The sequence below is a fragment of the Procambarus clarkii genome, chromosome 1 (assembly GCF_040958095.1).
Source record: "Procambarus clarkii isolate CNS0578487 chromosome 1, FALCON_Pclarkii_2.0, whole genome shotgun sequence".
NCBI lineage: Eukaryota > Metazoa > Arthropoda > Malacostraca > Decapoda > Cambaridae > Procambarus > Procambarus clarkii.
The window spans coordinates 38,686,230-38,709,445 of record NC_091150.1 but is presented as its reverse complement, the minus strand read 5'-3'; the positions used below and the strand labels follow the sequence as shown (position 1 = coordinate 38,709,445).

At 44.8% G+C, this 23,216-nt stretch overlaps 2 protein-coding genes across 10 annotated transcripts in view; one reads left to right on the top strand and one right to left on the bottom strand.

The window, feature by feature from the left end:
- RtGEF (Rho-type guanine nucleotide exchange factor) overlaps positions 1 to 3,866 on the bottom strand; it is a 117,219-nt gene extending 113,353 nt beyond the window's left edge. For 2 of the 3 annotated variants that reach the window (XM_045762873.2, XM_045763096.2), the window contains exon 1: positions 3,163 to 3,320. The gene's annotated coding sequence lies outside the window, so the exon portion shown is untranslated. Of the gene's footprint in view, positions 1 to 3,162; positions 3,321 to 3,830 lie in introns of those variants that run through there. The other variant, XM_045763026.2, reaches the window with a different exon arrangement.
- LOC123770338 (biotin-dependent 3-methylcrotonyl-coenzyme A carboxylase beta1 subunit) overlaps positions 949 to 23,216 on the top strand; it is a 72,452-nt gene continuing 50,184 nt past the window's right edge. Inside the window, exons 1-2 of one of the 7 annotated variants that reach the window (XM_045762508.2) lie at positions 949 to 1,080; positions 22,504 to 22,708. In XM_045762508.2, the coding sequence (XP_045618464.1) occupies positions 22,504 to 22,708 (205 nt within the window). In that variant the 5' untranslated portion in view covers positions 949 to 1,080. The other 6 variants (XM_045762746.2, XM_045762178.2, XM_045762248.2 and 3 more) reach the window with 6 other exon arrangements.

The following is a 23,216-nucleotide window of genomic DNA, read 5'->3' as shown; positions in this document are numbered from 1 at the left end:
AATGCCCTTCAAGAAGACCTGGACAAAATAAGTACAGCATATGGAGCACCACTTAGCAAATGGAATTTAATGTGAATAAATGTCATGTTATGGAATGTGGAATAGAAGAACATATATCCCACACAACCTATTAATTATGTGAGAAAACTTTAAAAAATTCTGATAAATAGAGATCTAGGGGTGGTTCTGGAGATAAACCTATCACCTGAGGTCCACATAAAAAACGTTGTTCTAGGAGCCTAAGCTATAATTTCCAACTCCAGAATTGCTTTTAAATACATGGAAGGCGAAATACTAAAGAAACTGTTCACGACTTTTGTTAGACCAAAGCTGGAATATGCAGCGGTTGTATGGTGCCCATATCTTAAAAAGCACATCAACAAACTGGAAAAGGTGCAAAGACATGCCACAACATTGCTACCAGAACTGATGGACAAGAGCTAGGAGAGGTTAGAGGCATTAAATATGCCAAAACTAGAAGATAGAAGAAAAAGAGGCGATATGATCATTACGTGCAAGATAGTACAGTAACAGGAATAGATAAAATTGACAGGGAAGAATTCCTGAGACCTGAAACTTCGAGAACAAGAGGTCATAGATTTAAACTAACTAAACAAAGCTGCCAAAGGAATATAAGAAAATTCACTTTTGCAAACAGAGTGGTAGGCGGTTGGAACAAGTTAGGCGAGAAAGTGGTGAAGGCCAAAACCCTCAGTAGTTTCAAAGCATTATATGACAAAGAGTGCTGGGAAGACGGGACACCACGAGCCTAGCTCTCATCCTAAAACTACACTTAGGTAATTACAGTCAGATAATTATGCACACACTTGTTAGTGTTTCTTGAGGACATGCTAAAGAATTATGAAGAAAAGGTAATTAAATTAGAAGAAAAATGCAAGCAAGGTATGTAAATTACCAGCTTGACTGATAAGATAAGGATACAGGAGGCACACATCAAGGAACTAGTCAAAGATAATGAGGCATGAAAAGAAAAGAGTGGTGAATTTGAAAAAAATAACAAGAAAATAGACTCATATGGTGAACAACTCCAGGGAATCCTAAAGGCCAACAGAGAGTTAGGTAAGAATTTGCAATGAGAAACTTCATTGACAACTCACATAGAGGAGGTTAATAAATAACTGGAAAAGTATAAAGAAGAAATAAAAGAGATGTATGTGCAAGTTGTAAAACGAGGAAGAGAGGATCAAAGAAGTGTGTTTAGAAGTCAAAACCAGAAATGACCAACAAGAAGCAGAAATTACGCAAGCATTTAGGAAAGAACTGGTAACCAACAGTAAACTAATGTAGTACAAAACAATGCAGACAGAATTAAGTCCATAATAATCTTCAGGTGTTTAAAAAAGGAAATATCATCTCGGGTGGATAGAGCAGCAGAAGAGATGAAAATCATAGAGAAAATAGTAGGTTTAGGAGAAGGCCTAAATTCAAAAGGAAAATGTAAGTGATTTTAGGAGAGTATAGAAATATGAGAAAGACAAGAACCGCCCCTTAATGGTGATGTTTAATGGAGTGAAACATATGACGGAAGTGCTTAGAAATGGCAGGAAATTGTAGAGTGATGAAGTTGGCAAACTTTGGTCAATAAGATAAGACCTCTCAAAGGAAGACAGAAAAAAGCTGAAATTGAACTTCAATAAATAAACTGTCTAAATGGGAATAGAAATGAAGACAGAAATTTTATTTTTCTACAAAGTGTTAGGGGCTGGAAAGCTAGTGAAATGGTACTAAAAACAAGGCAACAAAATCATTAGTGGAAGGGGAAGTAAAAAAGAAAAGGAAAGGGAACATGTTCCTGAAAATTGTATATGCCAACATAGATGGAGTGAGATCAAAAATATTGGAGTTGCAAGATATAATTCAGCTTAAGGTCCCAGATATTGTCACATTAACAGAGACGAAACTTGATTAAAATATTTTAAATGAAGTCGTTTTCCCAAGGGGCTACTCAGTTTGGAGACATGACAGGAAAACTAGGAATGAGGGGTGGAGTGGCTGTGCTGGTGAAAGAACACCTGAAGGTAAAAGATTATACCTGACAACCCTCGAGAAGGAGACATAATGGCATTGCAGGTCTGGAATCAGGATGATAAACTGATATTTGTACTGTATATGCCTACAGCCCACCAGCAAGCAACACATGAACAAAGAAAGAACTGGATGACAAATGCGAGAGCCTCATAATGGTCATGAGAGAAATTATAGTACAGTACAAGCAGATAAAGATAAATCACGACTGTTAGTACTGGGGGACTTCAACTTTAAAGCAATAGACTGGGAGGCCTATGAAGCAAGAACAGTGGACATTTGGACATGCAGATTTGTAAACCTCATTCTGGAGACATTCTTGTATCAATACATCAAGCAGGCCACAAGAATGAGGGAAGGGGATGTTCTGTCAGTACTGGATTTAATATTAACCAGGAAAGAAGAAGAGATATTTGACATCCAGTACCTTCCTCCCTTGGGAAAGAGTGATCATGTATTGTTGGACATTAAGAATATGAATGCAGGGGCCCTCGAAGGTCGAACCCAGTTTTGTTTTCTGTTCTTCATGTATACTGTATATTCTTATAGTATTCGACATGCTTACAGAAACAAAATGTTTCATTTGGGGAGGACTGACAAGGAGCTAATCCTCTCTCAAATACACTTCTGTTTACCCAGCAATGATTGGGTACCTGGATGTTAAACGATTTGGAGGGTTGTATTCCAGGGAAAATTTAAATTAAGGGCCTACCCAAAATGCTATACATGTTGGTATACATGCTTTACAAAAAAGTAAGAATTCTTGTATATATAAATAAATAAATAAAAATAAAATGAGACCAATTTATGAACTTTTGGGCAGTATTAGGAAATTTTATGAAACCCTCAGTATTAGAAGCGAATACATGAAATTTTGTATACAAGATGCATTAGTTGTATTGGAAGTTCCAAGGGATCAGTTGTATTAATACCTATCTAGTTATACGGAAAATAACTTAAATTACCAAAGCATAACTTTGCTAATTCAGCAAAGCCAACGTTTGTGTCTGATTTGACAATACCCACTGAAGCAAACGAAGAATACTCTATTTTTTTTATATTAAAACTTAACAGTTCTAATGAAATATTCTAACCAAACAACTTTACTAAACTTACTGGGGTTCTGCAATATAAGCCAGCAACGGCTGCGCTACTCAAGTATGCCTAGTAAGGTGTTGGACAGCAGTTATGGAGTGCCAATAGCAGAGCAGGAGGCCAGGGACGGGCCACAGGGACGGTGCTCAGGAGGGGCCACACAGGTAAACAATAACACAGACGGGCTACCTGCCTAATGTACCTACGTGAAGGAATTATTTAATTATTTTAGCCCATAGTAACGATGTACTTAACACTGTAGTTCACTTACTACTATATTCCCTGTCTAATTCGTACAGGAAATTAGAACACTTACTAATTCAAATAGTAATACTACTTACTATTTTAATTATTACTACTGTATTACCTTAGTACTACTTAACACTTAGGTTCTACTTTAGAACTTAAAACCTGTAACTTCACTAGTATAATCAATACGATTAATTTAATGTAGTTATTATGTTGACCCCAAATTCCACTACAGTATGCCTATTAATACTCTTACTTCTATCAGTTAGATAACGGACCAGCCCGAAACGCTATACATGTTAGTGGCTTTGTGAAAATGTAATATTCAAACACCAATGTTATGCACTCTCACAACCCAATGTACTTTCTTGTAAATTAATGAAATCCCCCAATGGTGATCATCACAATTATAAACTATGTGAACAAGAGCTGGGACATACTTTTATATCTGTGATTGCCCTGTTATCAGCGACTTCAAACCAAATGGTATGAGGTACTTTGAGCTCTGTAATTACTTCATACACTCAGGAATATTATCGTGCTGTACCCAGATTTTGCTAGTGGAGACTAATAAATCTTACAAATTAGATGAAATTATAGCTAGTTTTTTATCTACACTGTGTAATCTTTCATATAGAATAGGGTAGCAGCACACTTCTGCTGTGTATACCTAAGTTTGTTAATGAAAAAAATGTATTTAGAATTATATTTAATTTCCATTATGTATTTAACAATACAGTGTAATGTATTTAACAGTAAAATATTATATAATTCAAATTCTTGCCTAAATCAATATAGTACAGAATATAAACAGTAAATGAACAAATAATGAACAGTAAATGGTATGGTGATGGGCTGTGGTATGTTGGTAAGAGTGGAGGGGTGGGCAGGCCCCTGGCACCTCCCCCCCCTACCCGTCATCACAACAACAACAAGGATCAGCTGGCAGGTATGAAACCGGCGTCAATCGTCCAACCATCTATACTTAACTGAATTTACCCAAGGGCAACCACCTCTACTGGCCTAGACAAGGACAGATATAAATCACAGTTAACATCAATGAGTTGAAGATGGAGTGGACAAATGTCACTAGTGGTGTGCCAGAGGGTATAATTACCGAATTACCCAAGTGTAATTAAGTACTTTTTTAAATTTAAATTTTGCCCCTAGGGGCGAGTTTATTGGGCAGCGCCACTCATCCTGTGAGTGGACACACCGCCATAGCAGCATGTACAACACTCCCCAATAGGAAGAAAACCCGCTAGGTTGTTCATCCTGTCACTTGTACCCAGACACAGCTGGGACTTGCTTAACTGTCTCAGGTGAACAGCTCCTCGAACTAAAAGATTAACATCTGTCAACCCATAAAAACTTACGTTATCTTGCGGGTGCAAAATGGGGGAATCTATTAACACTATCGCGCTCTCGGCGCTCAAAAAAAAACAATACCCCAGATGCTTTCGGCACTTCGCGCGCCTACGCGGTAAGACCGAAAAAGTGTACACTCTTTTGACTGTCCTGACAATAATTGAAGGCGCACGTATTTAAATTTGGTATCACTGTGTTCGCAATGAAATTGTCTATAAGAGCATACCTATAAAATGCCGCCCAAGCATAAAGAGTATCAACGCCAAATAAAAAACTATGCAGATCACTCGCCGAGAGCGCCAAACAGCAACAAAATGTTTCCACTCTCTTAATGGTTGCGAAGCCTACAGTTGTCCTACATCGCTAATTTTGGTATCATTGGAATTGCAATAAAATTCTCTACACGGACATATGCATATGAATGTTTAATATAGGTAATTGTCCACCCGCAAGAGTGTGTGAAGTGGAGAGTAGTTAGCCACGAGCGCACTGGCGAAAACACAGGGGGGGAAATCATGCTTGGAAAGTTTATACATTTATACGTTTCCTGACCCTACTTTTCTATGTACGTATTTCTTTTTTATACCAATGTGTTCGCAATAAAATTTCCTATAAGATGAAATGTATAACAATTGCACAAAGCATGTGTAAGAGAAGCGCCAAATATAGAACCACGTCGCTCAGTATGCGTTCGCGGCAGAAACGAACGCATTGTTTTCGTTCGTTTGATGTTTGTCATGTTTATACTTGTTGAAACATTTTATAATTTGTATGACAGTGATCGCAGTAAAATTCCCTACACAGACATATACATAACACATATAAATATTTTCCACGTGTTGGATATATCAACGGCTAAAGGGAACCCACAGCCACACGCCCGCCACACCCAGAGCCACACCCGCCACACCCCCAAACATACTTTGTGTTTTTTTTTTTTACTCATAGAAGTTTATGTGATATAATATTCATTCTGGTATAAAAAAATTCGCAAATAAATTCTCTACAAAACGTATATAATATAACTTCTTATAGATGATAAAAAATTCCAAATAGGTGTACTTACCCTGTCTATGTTGATTGAAGATCAACAGTTGAGCATTTTTTCTTCACTCCACCATCTTCAGGCTTCTGATCCTGAAGTTGCTCATCTGATGTTTCTTAGGTGGAGTGAAGCTGTTGCCGGTGGTTATTTTTTCTCCACCCAAAATATCTTTCTTCGGTGGTACCTTGTGTAGCAAGGCGCAGCGCACAGTGCCACATCACAAGTTTTACATCCATATATCACGTCCCTCCTTTTGCCAGACTTGAAACAAACACAGCATCTTCTTTTTTTAGCCAAGTGCACGAGTTCATGCGTCAACTTGTAGTTGAGACGTTCTGAATCTATAATTCTTCTATTTCTTGGATGCACTGGAGGAATATTGTCTTCTACAGGAACCACCAAACTTGTAGTAGAATCTTCTATGAAATCAGAAACATCAAGTGGTTCTATGTCCTCAATGTCCATTTCAGAATTTGTGGTTGATGAGTGGGCTTGAGGTGTTGAGGTGAACAGAGGCCGCCTCGCACCAGATGGCCCGGGTGTTGAAACTGCCGCGTCAGCAGGAGGAGCTGCGCTGGCATCTATGTCGGGAACATGTGGTATGCTTGTTGTTGTTGGCCATTCCTCGCTGTTCCACGCCAATAAGGCTTTTATTCCTACTGCGTGAAACTCTAATAGTGTTAGTTTTTTTGTATCTGTTGAGTAGTGGTTATACAATGCGTATGCATTGTGCATGGCCATTTGCAGAAAATAGAAAGTGATCTTCTTGGTCCATTTGTGGGTTTTTCTTGCAAACTCATAATATTTGACCATTTGGCCGAGATGCCATGTGTTCGGTGAGGGAGAACGGGAATTTCATGGAGAAAAATCTGAGAGTATCCCCATCCATTTCGGTTAGAAAATGGAATTTATAGAAATATTTTTTCGATGGACTACAAAAGTAGTCTGTTATGCGGAATCGTAAGAAAAAACGGTGACGAGCTATCTCTAATCTAAAGCGCGAAAGTGTTAAGAACAGTATCAATATTTGACAAATAGTGCTGTCCTAATTCAAACAATGTGGAGTTTATTATTCTACATGTATTTCTAATGTCCCTCACGTGTTCACTTTCACGTAGATAGTGGTCAAGGCAGTGTCCGTCACTCTCATCACAGATTCTGCAATTCCGCTAATCAACTGCTGTTTCCATTCCGAACCTCCATGGATATTTGTATCCAAGACGGATTCCTCACTATTACTGATTCTCTCCCGCGTCCTCCTCCTCTCCGTCCATAATGATTGGGATTGCCAGCTGCAACCGTGTTGTACCATCATACAGATTCACTGGTTTCTGCTTTGTCACGTGAATCCCCTACATAGCAGTGGAACTGCCTTTTCCCTTCACCTTCAATGCCTCTGCACTGGAAGTATACATCTACACCAGCCTAGATGAGTCATCAGTCCTGCCACCTCTCCATACCCCCCCAGGGCCTGGCACAGCCTGGTACGACTCGGAGGCAAGCTGGGTGCCTCTGCTAACCGGTAGTTTGCCCCTACAAACAAGCAGTTAGCCGCCTTCAGCTGACAGTGGTGCAGCTCAACACAAAGGCACCGCCAGCCATAACGAGCAGTTTGCTAGTTGACCAGATGTCCACCTCGTGTTGACACTGGATGAGTCATCACCGCCGGACTATATAAAGGGTGCTGCCTCCCTGGAAAGAGTCCACTGTGGGCTCACCATAGCCCGTGTTACTTGGAACTTTTTGTTCTAAATAACGAATCTTTAACAACAACAACCCTGGGGAGCCAGTCTCTCCCTTAGTGCTCTAGGATCACCTTCGTGTCTCTCACCTGTCGTCCGCCTTCAGCCAACGTCGTGTGATTGATGCCATGGTGGTATGGTAGCTGTCTTCAGTACACCAGTATATCTTTATGCTTTTCTTCATTGCTAATACTGTAGTTTATTTTTACATTTAAGATCATACTAACGTGTTCAATTTTGCATTACATGAGAGCCAAGTATTTTCAGGGGCATTTATGTTCATTAATATTTCAGTAAATTGTTTAATTATTTATTTGATGATTTTTATTTGTTTCCACCTGTGACTTATACACTGCAGGGCCAATAGCAGCATTTTTGTTTTATTATGTGCGGGAGAGCCATACCATCTTGATTCAGTATAGCTGCGATATCACAACCCGTCACAGCTTCTATCCTCCTTTCCTCAATTCCCTTGTCACGGTGATGTTGCCTGACAATACCTGTAATTTGTAGGGGAGTCTTGGGTATGAAGTATTCAATATGGTCTCCTTCAGCAGCCAGCACATCTGCTCGTTCATTTCCACATATTCTAACATGGGAGGGGATCCACAGAAATTTGACGACTCTTCCCTGGTAGGTCAGTACCTTCACAGCTCTCTTAATTTCGTGACTATCGCAAGATTTTCTGCCTGATTTTTACTGAGGCTTTGTAGTGCTGCTTTTGAATCGGTGCACATCACTACACCATTAGTGTTTCTTTCAGGGGATCTTAATGCCATAACAATGGCAGTTAGCTCTGCTTGCGTTGAAGAGGCAGTTCTCAATATGTGCTTTTTCTTCATTTCTGTATTGAAAAGCATTATCCTTAATTACAGTATATGCTGCACCAGTCCTGCTATTGATAGGATTTGATGACCCATCAGTGTAGATTTAATCTAGTTCATTTCTGGCTTCTTTATGAATTTCCTGGAGATACTTGTGCCTCATTTCTTGTGGTATCATGTTGTATTTTTTTGTTGCCATTTCATTGATGATAATCCTGCATGAGTCATCCTCCCAGGGAGGTAACACGGGCTTGCTCAAACAGGTGAAGTTCTTCGAGGAAGCAGACTGATCTGTGATGCCATTTTTTGCTTCTCCTGTTTCCTCCTGTTAGCAGCATAGAACTCAGATTTTTCTTGGCAATATCATTATAATAGGGATCTCTGGCTATCCTAATTGCAAGCTTATCATTCAGTTCTTTAATTCTGCTTTTAATACTGGAGAGGGACAACTCTTCTCGTAGATTAGATGTTTTGGCAGTTCTTGGGACTCCAAGAATGATTGTCATGGCTTCATTTTGAATGCTTTTGAGCCTTTTCATATCGCTTTGGGAGTAGGTGCACAAAACTAATGCTGCATAGTCTATGATGGAGCGCACATAGGCTGTGTACATCATTTTAAGCATGGTAATAGAGGCTCCACGTCTATTCCAGGTCATGGCTTTCAGTGCCCTCCCAGGGGCCTCGTAGCCTGGTGGGGGGCCTCGTAGCCTGGTGGATAGCGCGCAGGACTCGTAGTTCTGTGGCGCGGGTTCGATTCCCGAACGAGGCAGAAACAAATGGGCAAAGTTTCTTTCACCCTGAATGCCCCTGTTACCTAGCAGTAAATAGGTACCTGGGAGTTAGTCAGCTGTCACGGGCTGCTTCCTGGGGGTGGAGGCCTGGTCGAGGACCGGGCCGCGGGGACACTAAAGCCCCGAAATCATCTCAAGATAGCCCTGAGTCGACTTTTGCATGTTCCTGTGAGCTGGTTGAGCTCCTCATTCTTCCCCTTGTTAGAGCCAACAGTGATGCCAAGGTACCGATAGTGGTCAACCCATTCAAGTGTTACACCATTAATTTGTAGTTCTTCATTTTCTCCCTACTTGTGATGAGAGTATGCTTTTGTCTTGTTTGTGGAGAGAGTGAAACTGAGCTCGACACATTTCCTTCCAAGGAGTTCAATGGACTGTATAATTTTTCCCAAGGTTGGAGCTTGTATTTATTTATTTATTTATTTTATTTATTTATTTATTTATTTATTTATTTATATACAAGAAGGTACATTGGGGGTTAACAGAGAACATAGAAATTAAGTTGATTTTACATTCTTGTAAAGCCACTAGCACGCATAGCGTTTCAGGCAAGTCCTTTACACTAACAGATAATTTTTAGATAATTCACAGTAAAATTGACAATTTTTTTTTACAGGTACTTTACAGCTTTACTTTTCAGGTACAGATAATTTTAAGTAGAATAATTACAGTAAAATTGTAAAAAAAAATTTACAGGTACATTGCAAGAAATTTTGACACAAAAGCAGATTAGAATAATTCACAATAATAACAATACACAAAAATGAACAAGGATTACTAGGTATATTAGGATAGTATTACAGGGTTATACATTGGTTCACTGAAGCACAATATGAGGATCATTTCAAGGAATAATGCAGTAGAATATGTACTCAATACAACAACCATGATATCAGATGACATCTAAGATTACAATGGTAAAGTAATATGGCTTAGGTACAAATATTGGGGATTGTGTAGCACTAGGTACAGTGCAAGATAAAGCACTAGGTAGAAAACTATGAAGATGAAATTAGGTACTTTTAGGTTTTATTTTTGAATATGCCAAAGTTGGACAGCTTTTCAATTCATTAGGGAGTGAGTTCCATAGACTAGGTCCCTTTATTTGTATAGATTACCATTGATAGATAACTGATAGTCTTACACAGACTAAGTTTGACTCTGAGGATATCAAAGAGATATTTGTCTGGTGTGGTGAGTATGTGTTCTATTACATCTGTCCTGGAAGAGTTTCTGAACAGGGTTTGCACTTAAGAAAAGGGTTTTATGAATGTAATTGACACAAGAGAATGTATGGAGTGAATTTATGTTTAGCATGTTTAGGGATTTAAACAGGGGAGCTGTGTGTTGTCTGAAAGCACAGTTTGCTATTGTCCTGATAGCAGATTTTTGCTGGGTATAAGGTCATCATCTACTGATCCCACTTGTTGCGTCCCTTCCGTAAAATCAATACCTGTATTTGCAATGGCGTTCATAAGTACAATGAATAGTGTGGGGTTTAAGACTCTGCCTTGGAGGTTACCGAGTTCCATACTCATTGTTCTTGAGACTGCTCCATTGAAGCAGACCTTGGTTTTCCTCCCTGTGAGGTAGTCTTCAATCCATTTCAAGTCTCCCCTTGACATCTATGCATCCAAGCTTGTCCAGGATCGCAATCCCTTGTGCTTTGTTGAAGGCTCCTTTGATGTCAACAAATACAGAGTACCTAGCTGTGTCATTAACCAAGTAATTAAATTAACTATACAATTTGCTATGCTCTGTCCTTTAACAAATCCATTGACCCCCTCCCCTAGCCTGCCTATTTTGTGCAGTACTGCAAGTGTAGTTACAGGATGAGAGCTATGCTCCGAACCCCAGGATCCTCAAATGTGGGTCAAATTTACCTGAATTTACCCGAGAGCCCCCATCTCGCTAGTGGCTATAATGAGGACAGGAACCTAGTGGCTTGACTAAGGTCTCCACATTGGTCCTGAGGATTTTATTGAACAATTATAAAATTCATCAGTTTTACTTATAGCTTCGATGAGTTGGTGGTTCAGTGAGTTTATAACTCTGTGGATGAAAAGGCTACTCCTATTTTCTGTCCTATATTGTGGTTTGTTGAGCTTGAAACTGTTGCTCCTTGTTTGCATTACATCTGACCTTTTGAAGAAGTTGTCTGAGGTAATATCCTCCAAATTATTCAGTATTTAAAAAATTTTGATGGGATGAGCCCTGTTATGTCCGGTTTGTAATGTTAGCCCTGTGGCCCTCAACTGTGGCCATATGTTGAGATTTTTCATCCATGTTAGAAGCGAACCTGTCACCCCTCCAATATTTTCCAGTTTCCAGAACAACCTCTTATGTGGAACTCTGTCGAAAGCCTTTTCTGGGGGGAGCCCCGTCGGCTCCCCGGAGCTATCCCAGGCTGATATGCTAATGTCAGACTTTGGCATCAGTCATGTGTATGGAGTTCTTAGGCCTACCGGGGACCACGGCCAGAACCGGGCCCCCTCAGAGAGGCAAGGGGAGCAATGGCCTATAGAAGCCCCCGTGTAGTTGGAAGCATTCTATGTCTGCCATCGACCGGAACAGGCACCCAGAAAGGTAAGCGCCCCAAAACAAACCCCTATTCTGGTTAAAATTGCTACCTAATACCGAACTAGTGGATAGAACTCCCCAACCGAAAACAAGCAAATTAGTGTGACGTCACACACTGCCGCGCCGCTGTCTGCGCAGCTCCCCCCTCCCCGGGAGGGGGAAGGGGGAGCCCCAGACCCCCCGCGCCGGCTACCCACACCTCAGTTCTTGAGGCTGATGCTATGGGCGTTGGTCGTGTGCTCTGGCTCCGGTGTCGCTACTGCACTGTGCTTTGAGTGTGGTGTTAGTTTTGTGGGTGCGAGAGCCAGGAGTTATCTTCAGTACTCGGGCTGCATGCGCCTAGGGCTGCCTTCCCTAGGTGCCCTGTAAGTACTGCCCTTGGGGCTTGGGGCCACCTTCCACAGGCTCCTCGGGGTCTGCCTCTGCTGGTCCGTTTTACCTTTCGGTTTTTCGGCCGCCTGTTGGGCTCTTGGGTGTTCTGTTCTCCCTTGTTACCGGCAGGTAAGAGGCAGTTTGCACTGGTAGGGGCGCAGGGTGCTGCTCAGCTTGTAATTCCCGACATCGCGGCCGGCTCTGTTCCTTGGGGTTCGCTGTCCTCTTGCGGGGTTTTGCTTTTCTTTTTGTTTTTGCCTGGTGGGGGGTTCTGTCATTTTATTCAGTTTGTTTTTGCCCTTCCACTGTTCTCCTCGGTGGCGCCCCCTGCTAGGTCCCCGTGAGTGTACACGTCCCTGGGGTTCAGCTTTAGAAGTTTGCTTGGTAGTTTTGGGCGCCGGTTTGCAGCACCCTGCCTGGGACTACCTGAGCGCGAGTCCTCTTAAAGTAAACGCTCAGGACCCTGGGAATCCCCTAGTCCGTGGGTCCGATGGATGTGACCCCGGAGTCCCCACTCGCTGTGTGCGAGTTTGAGGGTTACTCGGTCCCCTTGTCTCAGGGTGACCCTCATTGTTTTTGCCTCTGCCACGCTGCCTGTTGGGTCGGTGATACTTTCGACCCTGAGTCCTGTGAGTGTTGCTGCTTGCTTGTGACTCAATTTACCCAATCCTCTGATGATTCTATTCGGGTACAGGCGGCACGTGCGTTGCAGTCTAGGTTTCGTCTGTTGCAACGCGCTCGGTTGGTTGCTTCCCCGGATGCCCCGGGGCTGCCCCGCTTTGCTTTTCGAGACCCGGACTTGGGGGTGGGGGTCGCTTCGATCCTGGTTCAGTCCGCACCTCCTCGTCCTTCCCCTTCTGTTCGTTCTGGTCCCCCGCCCCTGCTTCCGGCCCCGAAGCGTCTGAGGGTTTCGGGGTCGGAGCAGGGGTTACTTGATCTCGAGACTCGGGCAGCTTCGGGGGTTGCCCCTTCCGGGGGGGCGGCAGAGGCATTCGAGTCTTGTCTCCCGGCCGAAGCTTCAGGGTCTGACCAGTGGGCCCCCCTTCCTCCAGCTTTTCCGGCTGCTCCGTCCTTGTCTTGTGGGGTCGGGGCTTGGGGAGAGGACTCGGCCTCGGGTCCTGTGGTGACGGACCTCGAGGCTGGGGAGGGGCTGACTTGGGGGCCTTGGGCCCCGCTGGACCCCGCCTGGGTTTTTCTTCCCACTGAGCGGGGCTTATTGTTACAAGGAGTGGGGTTTTCTTTCCCCTCCTCTGCGTACGAGTTGGATTTGGTGTCGGCCCCTCCCCGGGTACGGTTCCGTGTTCCCCCAGGTACGTCGGTTCCGTCCTTCCGGAGGTTTTCGGCTTATCGCATCCAACCTGGTGTGGTGCGAGCGGCCTTTGCAGCTTACCTCCTGCGTGACCCGGATTATGCCTCGGAAATGGATCCGTCCACGTTCAGGTTTGGGACTTCGTTCCCTTTCTGGCTCCGTTACGAGGTTCCGGAGTCATCCTGGCTAGCAGACTGCCCCTTGTTTGGTCTGGATTCCTGGCATTCCTTCTGTCGTTCCCGCACGCTGGAGTGGCGGGAAGCTTCCACGGTGCTTCAGGTTTTCCTGGGGGCTGAACTTGAGTACCTGAATGAGTGCTTGTTTGCCCCTGCCCTTCCCCGCGATGTGGGCGTTATTCAGCTCCATGTGCAGGTTCCCTCCCTTTCGGCGGCGCTCGTGGCGGAGGACTTGCGCGCTCGGGGCCTTTTGTGTTCGGCCTTACGGTTCTTTTCCCTCCTGGAGCTGTCTTCGGATTGGCTCGTGGAGGATGTGGGGACGCTTGGGTCCGTCCCGGGGTCCGGCACCTTGTCCTCGGCTGCGCGTTCGTCGGCTGCCTTGTTGAAGCTGTTCACGCCGATTTTGCGGGATGCGGTTTCCCTGTTCTATGCTTCCCGTCTCGCGTGTCGGCAGGCGGTGCTGGGTTCCTCCGTGGAATCTGCTTGGGCTCTGGCTCTTAGGCGTTCTTCCCCTTTTTGTCCTCTCCTGTTTGGGGAGTCGGCCGTGGCGCAGTTTATTCAGGCTGCGTCGGCGGCTTGTCGTCCGATGTCGGACTTGTTGGTTTTCCGGGGGTCCCGGGGTGGGTCTTCCCGGAAGGTCGTGCCAGGGCTCGGGGTTCCTCTCGTCGTGGTAGGCCTCTGGTGTCAGGTTTGGGGTTGGCTCCTCCTGCGGACCCTCCCTCGTCTGGTCGGCGCGGTGTTCGCGCTGTGCGGGGTTCTGGGTCTCGTAAGGGTCGCCGGCCCTTTCGCGGTTTGCCCCTTTGACGGGGCGATGGGGGGGCGGCTTGCGCTGTTCGCCCGCGCCTGGTCCCACGATTCGTGGGCCTTTCGGGTCGTGTCTCGCGGCCTGCGGTGGCGTTGGGTGGCCCCTCCCCCCTTTGGGGGGTCGGGGCTGGCGGGGCAGGCTTCTTCCCCTGCGCTCTGTCGAGTCGTCTTGGAGTGGGTACGCTTGGGCGTCGTCGAAACGACGTCGTCCCTCGGATGGGTTTCCCGTCTGTTTCCGGTTCCGAAACGGGACTGCGCGGACCTGCGGTTCATTCTGGACTTGTCCCGTCTGAACCCCTGGGTTCATTGCCCCTCCTTTCGGATGACTACGCTGTCTCAGGTTCGGCTCCTCTTGGAGCCGGGTGCTTGGATGGTGTCCCTGGACCTCCGGGACGCTTATTGGCATGTCCCGATTCATCCGCGGTTCAGGGACTGGCTCGGTTTTGTAGTGGGGCGTCTGAGTTACCGCTTTCGTTGTCTCCCGTTCGGGTTGAACCTGGCACCTCGCGTGTTCACACGCCTTACACGGGTTGTGGTGGCTCGTTTGCGTCTCCTAGGTGTTCGGGTGTTGGCCTACCTCGACGACTGGCTGGTTTGGGCTCCCAGCCAGTCAGCTTGCTTGCTAGCCAGGGATTTGGTTCTTTCCCAGCTCGCCGGGTTCGGGTTCTTGGTGAACTGGAGGAAGTCCCATCTGGTTCCCTCTCAGGTTCGGACTTGGCTGGGTCTCGTGTGGGACTCTCGGACCGCCTCCTTGTCTCTCCCTCCGGAGTCTCTCCTGCGGCTGCGGTCCCGCCTTCGTCTGTTTCTGGAGGGCCCTCGGGTCACCCGGCGGTTGCTCGTGGGGCTGTGCGGGAGCCTGAATTTCGCGATGGTGGTCTACCCGCCGGGTCGGGTTTGGCTTCGACGGCTGTTCTGGTTCCTTCGGGGTTCCCCCTTCCGCCTCTCTCGCGATCGCAGAGTTCGACCCCCGGGGGCCTTGCGTCGGTTGCTGCGTCACCGGCTTCCTCTTCGGGTTTTTCGGGGTTCAGTGCCTTGGCGCCTACCCGAGCCCTCGCTCGATGTGTACACGGATGCGTCGTCTCTCGGCTGGGGTTTTGTGACCAGTGCTCACCAGGCCGGCCAGGGGCGTTGGGATCCGTCCTTCCGTCGAGCTCACAGTACGGTGCGGGAGTTCGCGGCAGTGTGGTTTGCTCTGGGGAGGATTCGGGTGGCCCGCGGATCGACGATTCGGCTCCATTCGGACTGCTCTCCGGTGGTTCATTGCCTGAACCGCGGGGGTTCGATGCGGTCCTTGTCTCTTTGGGGTTGGTCGCTTCGGGTGACTCGTCTGCTGAGTTCTCGGGGTTTGGCTCTCCTGGCGGTTCACGTACGGGGCGTGTCCAACATCTTGGCCGACGCCCTGTCTAGCTTCGTTCCCCTCTCCACGGAGTGGACGGTCGACGACGAGTCCTTCCGTTGGCTTTGCCAGACGTTCGGGCGCCCCGAAGTGGACCTCTTCGCGTCGGCGTGGTCGCGGCGTCTTCCCGTTTATGCGGCGCCCTTCCCCGATTGCGAGGCCGTCGGGGTCGATGCCTTTCGGCTCGACTGGTCGAGGTGGGGGTTCCTGTACCTCTTTCCCCCAGTTCGGCTGTTGCTCCAGGTCCTGACTCGCTTAGAGACTTACCGGGGGAGAGTTGTCCTTCTGGCCCCTTGGTGGCCGGCCCAGCCTTGGTTTCAGGCGCTGGTTGCTCGGTGTCCGAACCCGAGGGTTTTCCCGCGGCTCCGCCTCTTTCAGCAGATCGGGCCGGTACGTCACGTGGCTGGTTCGATCTTCTCCTCGAGTCTTCGCGTATGGTTTTTTTGACTCGAGTCTATCATCATCTCTATGGTGATCAGGTGGCCTCCTTGTTGGTGTCCCACCTGAGGGCTTCTTCTCGGCGGCAGTATGAATTTTCCTGGCGGTCCTTCCGTTTCTTTTTGCGTGTTCGTCGTGTTAGCTCTTGTCTGTTCGGGTGGTCTTGTCCTTCCTCTCGTGGTTGTTTCAGGACCGTCATCTTATGCCTAACACTGTCGCTTCGTATCGTGCGGCGCTGGCGGAGCCGCTTCAGCTTGCTTTCGGTATCGATGTTACGTCTGCGCCGTTTCGCAAGCTGTCTCGTGCATTGTTTCACCTCCGGCCTGCTCATGCGTCGCCTGAGCCGTCCTGGTCTTTGGACAGAGTGCTCGCTTTCCTTTCATCTCCTCGTTTCGTTGTGGCCCCTTCGGTCCAGGATTGTTTTTCCAAGGCACTTTTCTTGTTGGCTTTGGCCTCTGGGGGTCGGGTAGGGGAGTTTCATGCTCTCCTCCGGCGCAGGGGTTTCTGCTCTTTTGGTCGTGGTGATAGTTTTGTTCGTTTGCAGCCGTCTCCTTCTTTTCTGGCGAAGAATGAGACTGCTGCGTTCCGGAGGGGTCCATGGGTGGTTGATGCTTGGTTGGTCAGGCCGGGGGTGCATCATGTTTTGTGTCCGGTTGCGGCGCTTCGCCGTTATTGGCGCGCCACAGCTTCTGTGTCCGGGGACGCGCTGTGGGTTGATCCGGTTTCCCTTCTTCCCTGTTCGCGGGTTCGGGTCTCTCAGGTCGTCCGCAGGGTTATTAGGTCTAGCCAGCCTGCGGTCTATCCCCGTGCCCATGACGTTCGTCAGTTCGCGGCTCTTGCTGCCGTCTTTGGGAATATGTCTTGGTCTGATATTCGGGCGCGGGGATTTTGGCGGTCGAACAGGGTCCTGGCTGCTCGTTACCTTGTGAATGTCCCTGGCCCTCGTCGGGCCTGTGTTGCTTTGGGTCGGCGGTTGCAGCCAGTTGTCTCGGCTTCGAGTTGAGGGGTGAGCGACGACCGCCTCCCGGGTAAGTCCCTCTTTTTCTGTCTGTGGGTAGTTAGCTCCGGGGAGCCGACGGGGCTCCCCCCAGAAAACCAGCGTTGAATGTAATGAAACGCCATTTTCTGGGTGAGTCCCAGAGGCTCCCCGGCATCCCTCCCTCCCTCCGGTCGGCGGTTTTTCGCGTTTTTGACATCCAGCCTCAAGAACTGAGGTGTGGGTAGCCGGCGCGGGGGGTCTGGGGCTCCCCCTTCCCCCTCCCGGGGAGGGGGGAGCTGCGCAGACAGCGGCGCGGCAGTGTGTGACGTCACACTAATTTGCTTGTTTTCGGTTGGGGAGTTCTATCCACTAGTTCGGTATTAGGTAGCAATTTTAACCAGAATAGGGGTTTGTTTTGGGGCGCTTACCTTTCTGGGTGCCTGTTCCGGTCGATGGCAGACATAGAATGCTTCCAACTACACGGGGGCTTCTATAGGCCATTGCTCCCCTTGCCTCTCTGAGGGGGCCCGGTTCTGGCCGTGGTCCCCGGTAGGCCTAAGAACTCCATACACATGACTGATGCCAAAGTCTGACATTAGCATATCAGCCTGGGATAGCTCCGGGGAGCCTCCGGGACTCACCCAGAAAATGGCGTTTCATTACATTCAACGCTGGTTTTTTAGGTCCAGATAGATGCAGTCAACCCAACCATCTCTTTCCTGTAATATCTCTGTGGCTCGATCATAGAAACTGAGTAAATTCGATACACAGGATCTTCCAGATCAAAAACCATACTGTCTGTCTGATATTATATCATTTCTCTCCAGGTGTTCTACCAATTTAGTTTTGATTAGTTTTTCCAATACTTTCACTATTATACTTGTCAAAGATACAGGTCTATAATTGATGGGGTCTTCCCTGCTGCCACTTTTATAGATTGGAACTATGTTAGCCTGTTTCCACACATCTGCTACGATTCCTGTACACAGGAATGCCTGAAAGATCAGGTGAAGTGGAATGCTGAGCTCAGATGCACATTCTCTCAGAACCCATGGTGAAACTCCATCTGGGCCAGTTGCTTTGTTCTTACTGAGCTCCTTTAGCATATTTTCCACTTCATCTCTAGACACCTCTATCCGCTCTGTTGTTCTCTGGAATTCTTATTGTGTCTGGTTCTCTGAAGATTTCATTTTGTACAAACACACTTTGGAAATTTTCATTTAATGTTTCACACATTTCCTTTTCATTTTCCATGAATCTGTTTCCCATTTTCAACCTCTGGATATTATCCTTTACCTGCAATTTGTTGTTTATGAAATTGTAGAATAGGCCCGGTCCTGTTTTACATTTATCCGCTATCCCTTTTTTCAAAATTTCTTTCTGCCTCTCTCCTTACTGCCGTATAGTTGTTTCTCGCATCTTTGTATCACTGGTATGTTTGGGGGTTTGGCCTCTTCCTATATTGATTTCATTTTTGTGTCTTTTGGTCTCTCGCCTTCACACAATTTCTGTTGAACCAATCCTGTTTTCTAGCCCTGTATCTCTGTTTTGGTATGAATGTTTGTGTGCCTTCATTGTATATTTTGCAAAATTTTGCATACATTTCATTTACTTCCCTGCCTAGCAGCAAGTCTGTCCAATTACACTCATTAAAAAATGTCAAAGTTTCCCATAGTGGCCTCTCTTGAAATCAAGTTTATCAACTGTTTCAATGTTCCCATTTTCTTCTAGATGATATCTTAAAGCATGTATAATGTCTAACATGAAGTGATCACTCTTTCCAAAGGGAGGAATTTACTGGATGTCAAGTATCTCTTCTTCTTTCCTGGTGAATACTAGATCCAATACTGACGGTACATCTCCTTCTCTCATTCTTGTGGCCTGCTTTATGTGTTGATACATGAATGTCTCCAGAATGAGGTTCACAAATCTGCATGTCCAAAAGTCCTCCGTTCTTGCTTCATAGGCCTCCCAGTCTATTGCTTTAAAGTTGAAGTCCCTCAGTATCAACAGTCGTGATTTATCTTTATTTGCTTGTACAATAATATCTCTCATGACCATTATGAGGCCCTCTCATTTGTCATCCAGTTCTTCCTTTGTCCATGTGTTGCTGGTGGGCTGTAGGCATTTAAAATTATCAACTTATCATCTTGATTCCAGGCCTGCAATGCCATTATGTCAATATCTTGAGGGTTTTCAAATGTTAACTCTCTTACCTTCAGGTGTTCTTTCACCAGCACAGCTACTCCTCCTCCCTTCCTAGTTTTGCTGTCACATCTCCAAACTGAATAGCCCCTTGGGAATATGACTTCATTTAATATATTTCCTTCAAGTTTTGTCTCTGATAATGCGACAATATCTGGGACTTTGAGCTGAATTATATCTAGCAACTCGAAAGTTTTTGACCTCACTCCATCTATGTTGGTATATACAACTTTCAGGAACATGTTCCCTTTCCCTTTGCTCTTTACTCCCCCTTCCTCTAATGATTTTGTTGCCTTGTTTTTATGTACCATTTCACAAGCTTTCCAGTCCCTGACACTTTGTAGAAAAAAGAATTTCTGTCTTCATTTCTATCCCCATTTAGATGTTTTGCTTCAATGAGGTTCATTTTCAGCTTTTCTCTGTCTACCTTTGAGAGGCCTTGTCTTATTGACCAAAGTTTGCTAACCTCATCACTGCAATTTCCTGGCATTTCTAAACACTTCCATCATGTTTTTCATTCCATTAAACGTCATTCTTAAGGGGCGGTTCTTGTCTTTCTCATATTTTCTTATTCTTCTAAAATCACTAACATTTTCCTTTGAGCCTTCTCCTAAACCTACTGTTTTCTCTATGATTTTCATCTCTTCTGCTGCTTGGTCCACCCTAGATGAAATTTCCTTCTCTAAACATCCAAAAATTATTATGGACTTCTATCTGCAGTGTTTTGTGCTAGTTTATGGTTGGTAACCATTTCTTTCCTAATTGCTTGCCTAATTTCTGCTTCTTGTTTGTGATTTCTGGTTTTGACTTCTGAACACACTTCCTTGATTGTCTCTTTCTCTTTTACAACTTGTGCATACATCACTTTTATTTCTAATTTATACTTTTCAAGTTCTTTATTAACCACCTCTATTTAGTTGCCAATGAAGTTTCTCGTTGCATCTCCTTGCCTAACTCCATATTAGCCCTCAGGCTTCCTTGGAGTTGTTCACCATATGAGTCTATTTTCTTGTTAATATCTTCAAATTCCCTACTCTTCACTTTTCATGCCTCATTATCCTTTACTAGTTCCTTGATGTGTTCCTCCTGCATCCTTACCTTGTCAGTCAAGCTGGTAATTTCCTTTTCTTGCTGGAAAATACTTCCTTTTAACTTACAAAACTCAATCATGAGACCTTCATTTTCTTGTTCTAATTTAATAACCTTTTCTTCATAATTCGTTAGCATGTCCTCAATAAACACTAACCTGTCAAGAAAACCACCTTTCATTACATCTTATTGCGAGAAACCTGCAAAACATTCCCCTGCTGGGGTACTGTTCTCCCCTTTGATGGCGGCCCTCTTTGTTGACATTCTTCTGTTTTGAAAAATCAACTTTTCTAGCCAAGATTTTTCATTCTCTAACATTTATTTCTTATCTCTTAGTTTATTGTGTGTGTGTAATTACCTAAGTGTAGTTACAGGATGAGAGCTACGCCCCTTGGTGTCCCATCTACCCAGCATTCTTTGTCATATAATGCTTTGAAACTACTGACGGTTTTGGCCTCCACCACCTTCTCACTTACCTTGTTCCAACCGTCTACCACTCTGTGAAAGTGAATTTTCTTATATTTTTTCGGCATCTTTGTTTAATTAGTTTAAATCTATGACCTCTTGTTCTTGAAGTTTTAGTTCTCAGGAAATCTTCCCTGTCGATTTTATCAATTCCTGTTAGTATTTTGTACGTAGTGATCATATCTCCTCTTTTTCTTGTCTTCTAGTTTTGGCATATTTAATGCCTCTATCCTCTCCTTGTAGCTCTTGCCCTTCAGTTCTGGGAGCCACTTAGTAGCATGTCGTTGCACCTTTTCCAGTTTGTTGATGTACTTAAGATATGGGCACCACACAACCGCTGCATATTCTAGCTTTGGCCTAACAAAAAGTCGTGAACAATTTCTTTAGTATTTCGCCATCCATGTATTTAAAAGCAATTCTGAAGTTAGAAAGCATGGCTTTCATGAAGCCATGGCAAGCATGAAAGCTTCTCGCACAACGTTCTTTATGTGGTCCTTAGGAGATAGTTTTCTATCTAGAACCACCCCTAGATCTCTTTCTTTATGAGAATTCTTTAAGGATTTCTCACATAATTTATAGGTTGTGTGGGGTCTATGTTCACCTATTCCACATTCCATAACATGGCATTTATTCACATTAAATTCCATTTGCCAAGTGGTGCTCCATATACTGTACTTATTTTGTCCAGGTCTTCTTGAAGGGCATGACAATCATCTAAGTTTCTTATCCTTCCTATTATCTTAGCATCATCAGCAAACATGTTCATATAATTCTGTATTCCAACTGGTAGATCATTTATGTAGACAATGAACTTCACTGGTGCAAGAACTGAACCTTGTGGTACTCCACTTGTGACATTTCTCCAGTCCGATATAATGCCTCTGATTACTGCCCTCATATTTCTATCAGTCGGAAATTTTTTTAGCCACATCCACAGTGTGTGTGCATGTATGTATGTATGTATGTATAATATATATATATATATATATATATATATATATATATATATATATATATATATATATATATATATATATATATATATATAATATAATATAATATAATATAATATACACAGTATATATATAATATAATATACACAGTATATATATAATATACACATAATATGTGTGAAAGTCTGACAGTAGGCTACTAACCACTTGAATACAGGAATAATGATTTAATGAAATTGGGGAGCTTAGCCTCATGTTCCAAGAGGACCAGTGTAGAGTACTGAAGTAATTTCTTCCATGCTGGGCGCAGGTGATAACCCCAATGATCACAGGAATAGTTGGATTCAGGTGTCCGCTCTCTGAGGACAAAATTGCTTGGCGAGTTCCCAGAGGTGCTGCGAGGTCCGTGTGTTTTGGGGCTGGTGGAGCTCAACGAGGCTCTGCCCTTTGTCTTCCCTCCATGACACCATTCTGCATTGATACTCTAATGTGAAGGCCAATAAAGGCTTAATTTTTATATGTATATATTCCATTAGATCCATTGATTTATATATAATGTGTTGATTAATTTTTTCAGATGTTCTTAAGAGTAATAATGTTCAAGCAATTTCTAAATCGATCTCGACCCATGGTGTTCAGGGGGTTGTCAACACAGGTGAAACCCTTTCCTGTGTTGAAGGATACAATAGATACCACATGTCCGCAACTGGCTGCAAGCAAAAAAAAGGCAGAAGAGCAATTATTTCAGCTTCAGAAGCTCAGTAACATCTGTCTTGCAGGAGGTAAGCATCATTGCAAAAATAAAAGGTAATGTACTGTTGTTCAATACCTTTTATGAACATTATGTACATTATCTTTTAAGAAGTACTGCTTTTCTGACCAACAGAAGTGCAGGTCAGTATGTTGGCAGTTGTTTTGTGAACATTGGTTTATTTTTTATATGGATGTTAAAGTGGATGATGGTCTGTTTGACCTGTTTACTGGACAAGCTCTCTAGATAAAAAAAATTTGTGAAAGGGAGAAAATCAGCAATCTGCTCTCTGCCAAATCTGAATTAACCTGAATTAACCTAATTTTACCAAATAGCTTTGCCTAATACATTCTGCTAGTTTATCTCAGTATTCCAAATTTTCTCTCATCCATTTCCAGCAAGTAGCCCTGGTGCCCATTGTTCCTGCTTAGTTTTTACATTCAGGACCTGCCAAGTCTTAGCCATCTTTGGTGGGGTTCTGGTTGGACCAGCCCCCCCTTCCCCCCCTAGTCCACAGTCACAAGAGGCGAGTGTAAAGG